The sequence below is a fragment of the Panicum hallii genome, chromosome 9 (genome assembly GCF_002211085.1).
Source record: "Panicum hallii strain FIL2 chromosome 9, PHallii_v3.1, whole genome shotgun sequence".
NCBI classification, from domain to species: domain Eukaryota; kingdom Viridiplantae; phylum Streptophyta; class Magnoliopsida; order Poales; family Poaceae; genus Panicum; species Panicum hallii.
In genome coordinates, this window is record NC_038050.1 from 5,501,840 (window position 1) to 5,512,096 (window position 10,257).

Below are 10,257 nucleotides of genomic sequence, written 5' to 3' on the forward strand. Positions count from 1 at the left end.
CCTGGGAGTAGTAGAACATTCTATCCTTGAATATTGTAACTATCTTTCATGGCACTTTGATAATGAATTTCTTCGGACTTGGAACTGAGTAACTGATCCGTTGTGCTTGGATTATGTTTGATCATATAGTTGGTGTGTTTGCGTTCTGTGCCACACTTTGTCTGGGGTTTTGATCTTCGGAAATGCAAAACAACTTGTACATGTTCAGTCAGTTTGATCTTTGAGTAGCTGTTGTGGTTGCACGGGCAGCACGGCATGTTTTGCGTCGTACTGAATGTGCATGATCGATGTTGGAATGGATGGAACTGTAGTGACCTGCATAGTGATCTCCTTGAAAAATCGGCCATGTCCAAATCAGCTCGCAGCTCTAGAGCAAAATGGCAGCTTGGCCCAACCAGTTGTGCCCGCACCCGTGCCTTCTGCTGCTGCCTGGCATTGGCGAATGACGGCAGGCAGGTGGCACTATGGCAGCATCTAGTGTGCCAAACTTTTCGGAGCTGATGAGGATATGCACTTGAGCCTTTCTTGTGGATGAAGATCTCACCCAGTTATTAGCAATCTCAACTTTACAACTTCTCAAGGAGTTCTGGTTCTTCTTGAGATCTTTGTCGACAGGACGATAACCGAAGGTTGCGCGGGTCTGGTGCTTCCGCAGTCTGCTTTCGACATTCGTGTTGGAGATGTAGAAGACCAGCGGCGGCGCAGGTGGTCGTTGCGCGCTCCGTGGACGCCGACAACCGACCGTGTGCCGCGGTGCCTCGAAGCTGCCGTCGTTGAGGCATCGCCGCGAGCCGATTACCGCGAGGCCCTCGCACCGCTGGAAGGTGCTGCTGTTGAAGCAGACCAGCGGTGGTCAGATTGGCGAGGATCTTTTTGAGCAGGCGGGGGTTTCAGTGGGTCAGATGGCTGGGGGAATGCACTTCCGGCGGGGGCGGGGGCGGAGGACGGTGGCGGCGGCGACGGGCGGCGCAGCGCCGCCGGACCGGAGGGAGGAACCCAAACTTAACCAGGGGGGCTATATGATAATTTCAGGGGCTATTTTGTAAATATTCGGGTCGCGGTCGCGATCCGATATAGGGGCGACGGGCATCTACGTCCGAAGTCGGCCTTTGAAGTCGGCGTTTATACGTGTAAAGATGAATTTCGATTTCGATCCCAACTTAGCACCGGGAACTCCATCCGCCACGCGCCCTCCTCGGCGTCCATGGAGAAGATGCCCTCGCCGGCCACGGAGATCCACACGCGCGCGTCCTTGACGAAGTAGGACGAGATGGACACCCTGTCGAAGGGTGAGAACAGGCGCATGACCGGCGGCCTCGGGAGAGGGACGACGTGCCAGCCGCCGCCGCCGCCGCCGCCGCCGGGCAGGAGCCGGAGCGCCTCGAAGCGGAACGAGTCGCCGTATATGACCGTGTCGATCCATCCTGACGACCATGGCGTCTCCCACCGAGAGCATGATGGGCGGGCCGGTGTCGGCCGTGTCCCGGACCTCGCCGCCGGCAATGTAGATCATCGGGCGGTCGGCTGGAACGCGCGGCGGTTGAGGGGTGACGCCCAGCAAGGGGCCGGTAGTGGAGCGGCGGTACGCCGCACCGGGAGAGGTGCGCTTCCATCGTCGTCTCCTCGTTCTCGATGGAGATGTCGTAGACCAAGCAGCCCTCGATCGTCAAGTGCACCACGAAAAGCGGGCGGTGGTTGGCGGCCATGGTCACCTCCGCCGGACGGGCGCGCGGCGTCGTTGGCTGGCGCCACATATCGTTTCGTTTTCCTCGTGCAGCGCGACGACGAGCGATCGAGGCCGGCGTCAACTATATACTGAGTAGATATGATGCTGACGAACGGAAGTGTTCTTCTCGGATACGGAAGAGATCCCGTTGCCATTGCTGACTGCCTGACTTACTACCGGATAAAATGTCAATCTAATCATAGAAGAAAAGGATGTGTCCAATTCTGTTGCAACGATCTCCACCGGAGCTTACAACTGCAGACTACATCAACTTTCCGCACATGACTATGTGTTGTTCATTTCAACATAATATTTGAACCATTCGGACATGCAAATCCAAACTTATGTTCCAGATCATACAATGGCCTATTGGCACATGGCATATCTGAAGTTCACAGCAAGAGCTCACGAGTCACGAGCAACTCTTTGGTCAGGACAAAACATTCAGTGAGTGTATGCAAGTAAATTCCATCCGTACAGTCTCATTATACGAATTGGATACAAAATAGGACATCAATTATATAGCCGTCAATGAAAATACATTAGCCGACCTCAATTGTCAAACCCACACAATAGGAAGCGAGTGCTCAGCTCTGCACAGGAATATCAACGTCACAAATAGCACCCAGGTACATGAGATCCTTTTTTTTTTGGGTTTAAGCGTGCATCCAATCATTGGATTTCAATACCTTGCTTAGCTTTGATCAGATACAATCACCATCCATTGCAATCAGATTGCGTCATCTAGCTTCCGCACCTATATAAACCAAAACCTTGACTTGCCCTTAGGTGCTTAGCAGTTTCATGATTCTTGTGAGGAGGAAAACATCCAGACAGAGCAGCAGTTCTCATCACCTGAGAGTGCACAGTAAATTGAACTTTTGTCACATCTGTCATTAAAGCAAAGGAGCTATGGTTTGTAGGCAATATCAAAAAGGCTACACGCACCTCCCATGTTTAACTCATCTTCAAACTCATCTTGCATGCCAAATCTTCTATGCCCGGATGATGTCACGGCAAATGGAAGGTATGGATGGAACGAGAACCCGTTTACAGTATCTAAGATCAGGTTGGTAGGATTAGAAAGGAGAAATAAAGACAGTCTAAAAACTCCTCTGGAAGCACAAAGTTCAGGAGACACATACCAGCAGCTGCTTGGAAGCCTGTTACCCATTGACCGCCTTGAAGGTCATAGACATGTACCATCCCATCCTATCGAGACACAAAAATTCCTGTTTCAGAGTTTGCTGGTTCAAAATAATTAACTCAAACAAGAAAAATGGAAGCTCACCTGCCCACCAGTGGCTAGATGTCTACCGCAGGGCTCAATATCAAAATATATTCTTTGATTAGTAGTATCAGCTGATCTGTACAACCTGATCATGGAAAACCACAGAAAAAAAAAGAATTTACACAAAACTTAGGAGCAATGATTCCGCTATGAAAATGCAACAAACTTGCACCAATATAGTAGTTTGGTATGGCCATTGAAAGATTGATCAGACATGGCTAATACATGGACAGGCTATGCTTCAAGTTTGAAGGCAAGCAGATGTATAATAACCACACAGGAAAGTAAGCTTAGTAATCCACCTAATCAAGTGTCATATGGTTCTTACTTGTAAACAATATCCACAGTATTGCGAATATCCCAGCATAATATGTACGGATCCTGATAAATGATCAATATATATCGATATATTAGACCAAAAAGGATAGAGCAAATCTTTGCAAGTTACATATGAACCCTGAAGTGACCGATAGTATGCCCAACTGATCAATTGTTGTGCAAATAGTTACCTTGCGCCCTCCAGTATATAGATAGTTCCCATCTTTTGAAAACAGCACCTGAAATTTTCATCGTGTTACCTGTTATCCATACGGTAAGATCCAAATGTACATGGGACATGGCTGCTTTTCTAACCTGTGTAACACCACCAAGCTGGCCATGTAAGACATACAACGGCTCCATATTACTTTCTGCATACACAGCAGTTGTCTGGCTGTATGAGCCAACAGCAAGCATCCCATTGTGCGGAGAGAAGGAAATTGAAGATATTATACCTGTCAGAAAACAAAGTGCTCAGAAGCACTTACAGTAAAGATTGTTTCACTTCACAAGCCAGCATGGAGAAAGTTTTCATCAACAGTTCTAGCCAAAAAGTGAGCTGAGATGAAGCAATCAAGATTTAAATGAGTAAAGCTTAGCGCCTTATATTGAGTGTGTGCATACAGCAGGCTGTAAAATACTGTTCCTAATTACAATGTTACAGCCTCACTGCTGATAGTGCTCTAAACTATAGTAACACAGACATGCCTTATAAGTACAACAACAAGCTCCAGCACAAAGTTATTTTGGTGTTCTCATTGAAATGCTATTGTTTCAGGAAAAAGAATGTGAAATACATTTGAAGAATCAACGATCAATATGCTCCAAATAAGTTTTTAAGATGCTCAAAAATATGTCAAGGACACAAAACTTACAACTGGAATTTACACTTACCGGTTGGCCCTTCACCTCCCTTAAGTAAAGAATACTGCTCAAAATCTCTACCAGGCCGATGAACATCAAATACTCTTATTGCTTTGTTGTATCCAGCAAAGAGCCTATAGAACAACATAAACCCAGTGAATAAAACTGTCAAAAAGATTTTACTTCGTTTGTTTATCTGGTATTATGCAACTTGTATGGCCTTTTTTTCTTAAACCAAGAAAGGAAATCAACTCTGTTATTGCGGTGGCTTTTCAAAAGCACTGGTTTATTTCTAATCTTGACTTGATGTAGCTCTTACTGAGTACATTTCACAGCGCACAACAGCAAATCACAACAACCGCAAACAGATTCCAAGACGAGGCCACTAACTATTCTTTATTAAGGAGACAGTCCGGAAATCTCACGCCTGATAAAAGAGTGACTATTCCCTTTGAATAAGATCCCCAGTACTATCTTAAAATAAGAAAGTAGGATACTGATACAAGTATCATCCCCAAGAAGGATATCAGTAAGAAACCATAAACTTCCTATACTGAGAGGATTTAACAGAATCCCACGACTCCACACAACGTGTTTCAGAAAATCTCCTTATGTAACATGAAATGCAACTTAAAAAATCTAGTGCATTGCACATACTTAGATCCAGTAGAATTGAAAGAGATTGAAAGTGCAGCAGCTATTTCATCCATGGCATCATATGCTCTGTAGGTGCACCGGAGCTGCAATTCCCAAAACGAAGATCAGAACCGGAATTACCTGTTAGCCATACATACAACAAACAAAACAAGCAGGAACAACTAGTCTTACCTCCCCACCGGTCGCATCCCAAAGGTGTATCGGGTGATCACGACTGGTGCTTGCAAATACACAGGTGGCTGGGTCTGCAAAACAACAAAAACACCTCAAATTCGCTAATTGACCACAAAGGAAAAAAACAAACACGATCATATCGTAGAAAGCAATTTATCACATACCAGACAAAGACATACACGGGTACCAGCAGAAATCGTACACTGGTTCACCCTCGTTCACCTGAAGGAATGCGCCATAAGAATCTGCAAGGGAAAAAATGGAAATCAGAATCGCGAGAAGTAGGCAACCCATTGCACAACTATAACAATTGATACAACCAAGGATAAGCGCATTCAGTTCAAGCATTTACAAGATACACATCCACAATCGCAACAGCAATCATGAAACAACGACCCACCTTCACCTCCGACAGCGGCCTCGGCAACGTGCTCCGCCCCACCGTACGCATCCTCCGGCCTGCCCAAGAAAAGAAGGAAAGGAAGCAACTTTAGCCTCTTGCGGCGCGCGCGCTGGAGAGAGTATCAGAATTCAGAAGGACAGCGCGCTGCGTACAGGTAGAACAAGCGGAGGGAATTGTCGTCGGAGCTGGTGAGGAAGGAGGAGCCGTCGGGCGACCACTTGACTCCTTTTAGGAAGTTCTCGCCGCTTCCGCTGCCGGTAGCGGGAGCGACGGAGCGGAACTGGCGGGCGAAGTGGTAGAGCCGGTGGGGCGGGCGGTCGAAGTGGAGCTGGGGCCACGAATACTCCGCCGCCGCCTCTCTCTCCTCCCCCTCCATCACCCCTTCCGCAGAAATCTCCGCAGACTCGCTCTCGGCGCCGCCATCGGGCGGCGCGGCAGCTGCTTCCTCCTCCTCCGCCGCTGCCATTGCGCTCTGCTCTTCTCCGGCGAAGCAAACAGGGCGTGGGGTTTCGGGGGGGTTCTGAGTGCCTCTTTGGGCCAGGCCGAAGCTAAATCATAGCCAGGAAGGCCTGGGCCATAACAGCGTCGTGAGCATTGACGCAGGGGGCCGGGCCCAACATAACCCACGTGCACGGCACGCAACGCTCTCTCTCCGACTCCACCAGGTTGTTGGAGTCGCGAGCCCACTGGTGGTTGCAGTTTAGATCCGTCCGCCTGAGCCAGAGCGAGGAGTGAACCGCACGCGCCATGTCCGAAGAGTCGCCGCCGGCGCAGGCCGCCGAGAAGAGCCAACCCGCCGAGCAGGAGGCTGGTGGCTGGGGCGGATGGGGCCTCTCCATCTTCTCCGAGATCTCCCGCAACGTGAGTACTGAGTAGCACTCGGACCCCGTTCATACGCCATGCGTAGATCCCCACCCCCACCCTCGATGGCAAGGTTGGAATAGGGTTTCGATGAATTGTTGTGGTGTGGTCTCTCGCAGGCGGTGGAGGTTGCTAAGAGTGCCATCGCGGACATTCAGCAACCGTTGGAGCAGGACACGGGACCTGACAGCGGGGAGAAGGAGAAGGATAAGGAACAGGAGGGGGAGGAGGAGGAGGAGAGACGCAAGGCGGCTCTGGACAAGCTGGAGAATGCCAGTGAGGACTCAATCCTGGGCCAGGCAAGCACCTGCTTTGCTACTCTCTCAATATCGCTGATTCGCTGCTATGTTCATGGCAATGCCGGTGATAATGGTTGGTGAATTGCTGTTTGCAATGTGTGTATGTGGGTTTCTGCAGGGGCTCAAGGCCTTTGATAGCTCGGTGGAGACCATCACGACCGGTACTTGGCAAGCTCTTGGGACTGCATGGAAGAGTGGCTCACTATTTGTTCAAAAGTACATCCCCAATTTTATTTCTACTTCAGTTTCTGCTGTTACAACCTTGTGAATTAAACAGAAACATTTTAGTTCAGTGGCTACATACACACCCATGTTACTTCATCTACATTACATGAAACAGCCTAGGCAACCTAGGATTGCTTCCTCCCACTAGTAATTCCTTAAATAATTTATCTCATTCAGAATCTCCACCCACTCTATTCTGCTGATGAAACTATGGATCTAGTTGGTTACATCATGCATGCGCACATGTGAGATCAAAAAAATGTACATTATATAAGTGAAATGCGGTTGGTATTATGACACCCTACTTGTTGACAAATGAATATATGCGTTGGAAGTTACTGGTTGACAATTCAGCTGCCTGTGTACATGTATAAGGTGATATTGCACAACTGTTTTTATGTATAAAACAGCGATGAGATTCTGAAAACAGTCTTTCAATCATAAATATGTTGCTGTTTTGTTATCTAATAACTTTACATCTACATCTTTTCTCGGTTTCAAGAATCAAATATCAGGTTAACTTTCCTGACAGCTTATTATTGCTGGAATGTTAATAATGTCTTCAGTAAGAATAAGCCTGCAAGTGTCTCTCTCTCTCCTTTACTCACAGAAGTAACGCATTTTCCTGGTGTATTTATCTCTATCTAATTGTAGCATGGTTACTTTCCTAGATTGGAGAACTCAGCTTCAAGCTTGGCGGAAACCATTCAACAAGGAGAACTGCCTGCCAAAGCATCTGCAATAGCACCGACCATTTTAGAGGTAACTCGGACTAAGTAATTGTGTTGCTTCTGCAGAGCATATATGTGACATGAATATCGTTTTAATACTAAAGTTCAATAATCACAGACAGGGAAGTCATTTACAGCAAGAGGTATGGAAGTGCTTGAACGTGTTGGAAAGGAGACTATGGAGTTTATTGTTGAAGAAACTGGTATGGAAGTCGATAAAGGTAGTACCGGTGAAGGTGACCAGCAGACAGAAGAGGAGCAGTTTGAAGAAGTCTCATTTGACAGATGCTTCTATATTTATGGAGGACCTGATCAATTAGAGGTGATACCTTGTTTTCCCAAGGTTATTGTGTGTTTGCTTTTCAATATTTGCTCCCCCCTTTTTTTTCTCTTAGTTCAGTGCGGTCTGTGTTTTTCCCCTTGTAATAGGAACTGGAAGCACTATCAAGCCACTATGCATTGTTGTTTAATAGGAAAAAGGGAAAACTAAATGCTGAGCAGAAAACTTATTATGATGGAAAGCTCAAAGAAATACAGCAAATATTTAGTCTTAGCACCAATGCTGAGGAAGATGGACCAGACTCAGACAAAGGGAAGAAGATTGAATCAGCTGATACTGACGCTGATGCTGAGATGAAGAAGTTATGTGAAACAAGTGTTAGCAAAGCTGCTAAGATGGCCGCAGGGTATACATATATCCTTCACTCCTAAATTCAAAATATGTATGCTGGTACTTTACTTCTGTTAAGCAATGATCAAATTAGTGGAATCATGTTCATCCAGTGGCGGAGCCAGGGGGTGGCCAGCAGGGGCCGTGGCCCCCCCAACCTGTTGCCAAAATTTTTTTCACCCTTGAATCCCCTTCTACATATTTGTTGTGTACTGTGATTTAATAGCTTCATTGTCCACTTCTTTTTTATAATCCTACACAGCCATTCTGATCCCTAGCTCACAACTTTACTTCAGACTAAAAAAACCACGACACTGTGCGGAGCTCCCATTGAGATCCTGATACTAAGCCTAGGCATCGCTAAATATTTGTTCATGTAGTTTCCACTTCAGTTATATGGGTTGTGGAAAAAATAGTTTGCATGCTTTTAGGTGCTCAATGCATACATAAGGAGTGAGCAAAGTTAGTATGTAATAGATTCTTAGGCGTGTTGATTTTCTATAAGAAGATTTTTTGTTTGGCCGGTGGCCGGCCCCCTCTATGTCTAATTCCTGGCTCTGCCACTTTGTTCATCTATATAGAGCCATTTTAGCATATAGCTTACCAGAAAGACAGGATCATCTTTAAAAGTCCAATGTATATAAGAAGGAAACAGCATGGTTTAACTCCATTTTTCGGCATTCATTTCATTAAAAGCACTCATGAAGCCATCATGACATTTATCACCTTTGCAGGTTCACCACTGCCTTGGGTGGGCTTTCTCCAAATGAGATTATCAAACGGACTACCAATAGGCTAGAGACCATTCACTCAGAGGGTGTTCATGTATGTACATACTATATAATGTTTGTCATCCTTTGCAAATAAAACTCTGGATATTTCTGAGGAAGAAAAAACTCTTCTTGCAGAGACTGTCAGAGATGTGCTGCCTTGCAGTTTCTCAATTTCTGGTACTAGGAAAGTCGGTAATATCTGCCACCAACAAATCAAAGAATGAAGAAGATGATGAAAATGACGTTAAGATTGATTGGCCTGAAGATCCTATTTCAAAAGCTAAAATAATCAGATGGAAAGCGCAATCCATCTCTGTGGATATGGAAAAGGTCTCTACTAGTTTTGGTACAGGTAATGGTCCCCTCATGATTGGTTGATTACTCTACGTAGGATGTGTAAATTTCAATTTTCACACATCTCTATCTGCAGGAATCTTGGATGTGGCTGAAGCTTATGCGGCAGCCATACAAAATGCTCTTGCTGATAAGCAGGATGATCTCCCAAATCAGAAATCGGTGCAGGAGAAGGCTAAGTCCATATCCAACCATCTGAATTCCGATCAGACTAGTGCTGTCAGCAAGCTACAAGACGCCTTGCAGTACCTGGCCTACGTCGTCGTTTGCGCTTCCATGCCAAGTGCCTGATTGCAGAGTGGTTTCTCTCTGAGCATTGCTGCTATTGTTAGCCGTTTCTGTAAATTTGCGTGAGGGTTCCCTTCAGGGCTGCCAGAATTAGGGCCTCTAGCTATGGAACGAACCACACTAGGCATGTTGGTTAGTTGTCATGTACTCATGTCTGTATGCCATGGCACATGGAAAATTGTTGCTCTCTCTGTTTTTCCTCTGAGAACAATGAATTACTGGTGTTCAACATACAAGTGAACTGATATGTTCAAAATATAGCTGACGGTGTACTGCTCAGTCCGGACAGGATTCTGTTTATTTATTTTGACGCTCGTAGCATTTTCGAAAAAGATGCTCTTCACAATTCACACGAAAGGTTCAGTTCACGCCGGTAGGGTCCCTGCCGATATGAGATTGTGCTCGTAGCTGTCCAAGCTGATCGCGGTGGGCGCGTAACAGACATATTGAAGACATACTGGGGTGGACAAGGTCCCAATCCGACAATGCTCGGGTTAGCTACTGTAGCAACAGGTGACCTACCAGGAAGACAGGATGGTAAGCGAATGGAGGAATCAGTTCATTAGCTTGGACGACTCTAGGGACTGAAATCAGTGTTCTACCGAACTTATCTAGCTATCTTC

The 10,257-nt window shown here is 46.3% G+C and overlaps 2 protein-coding genes across 2 annotated transcripts; one reads left to right on the forward strand and one right to left on the reverse strand.

The window, feature by feature from the left end:
• Positions 1 to 2,211: 2,211 nt before the first annotated feature.
• On the reverse strand, positions 2,212 to 5,937 carry LOC112876034 (telomerase Cajal body protein 1). Its single transcript, XM_025940066.1, has 13 exons — positions 5,586 to 5,937; positions 5,431 to 5,489; positions 5,195 to 5,275; positions 5,028 to 5,101; positions 4,857 to 4,939; positions 4,230 to 4,333; positions 3,651 to 3,790; positions 3,527 to 3,574; positions 3,346 to 3,398; positions 3,018 to 3,102; positions 2,872 to 2,938; positions 2,675 to 2,785; positions 2,212 to 2,581 (listed from the first exon to the last, which is right to left on the reverse strand). The coding sequence occupies exons 1-13, from the start codon at positions 5,897 to 5,899 to the stop codon at positions 2,529 to 2,531; spliced, it is 1,272 nt and encodes a 423-aa protein (XP_025795851.1). The 5' UTR covers positions 5,900 to 5,937; the 3' UTR covers positions 2,212 to 2,528.
• Positions 5,938 to 6,126: 189 nt separating this feature from the next.
• On the forward strand, positions 6,127 to 9,913 carry LOC112877901. The gene is made up of 9 exons (XM_025942274.1): positions 6,127 to 6,294; positions 6,414 to 6,593; positions 6,712 to 6,809; positions 7,490 to 7,580; positions 7,668 to 7,871; positions 7,979 to 8,235; positions 8,954 to 9,044; positions 9,128 to 9,344; positions 9,423 to 9,913. Exons 1-9 carry the CDS (start codon positions 6,181 to 6,183, stop codon positions 9,635 to 9,637), a joined length of 1,467 nt encoding a protein of 488 aa, XP_025798059.1. The 5' UTR covers positions 6,127 to 6,180; the 3' UTR covers positions 9,638 to 9,913.
• Positions 9,914 to 10,257: the final 344 nt, after the last annotated feature.

What these genes read in the sequence shown, in the direction of transcription:
- LOC112876034 (XM_025940066.1), bottom strand. Translation starts at nt 5,899, where the DNA reads ATGGCAGCGGCGGAGGAGGAGGAAGCAGCTGCCGCGCCGCCCGATGGC. An exon ending in GGCCGCTGTCGGAGGTGAAG is followed by an intron (nt 5,276 to 5,430) that starts GTGGGTCGTTGT and finishes TTTCCCTTGCAG; the next exon opens with ATTCTTATGGCGCATTCCTT. An exon ending in CCCGTGTATGTCTTTGTCTG is followed by an intron (nt 5,102 to 5,194) that starts GTATGTGATAAA and finishes GTTGTTTTGCAG; the next exon opens with ACCCAGCCACCTGTGTATTT.
- LOC112877901 (XM_025942274.1), top strand. Translation starts at nt 6,181, where the DNA reads ATGTCCGAAGAGTCGCCGCCGGCGCAGGCCGCCGAGAAGAGCCAACCC. An exon ending in GGCTCACTATTTGTTCAAAA is followed by an intron (nt 6,810 to 7,489) that starts GTACATCCCCAA and finishes TTACTTTCCTAG; the next exon opens with ATTGGAGAACTCAGCTTCAA. An exon ending in TTCACTCAGAGGGTGTTCAT is followed by an intron (nt 9,045 to 9,127) that starts GTATGTACATAC and finishes CTCTTCTTGCAG; the next exon opens with AGACTGTCAGAGATGTGCTG.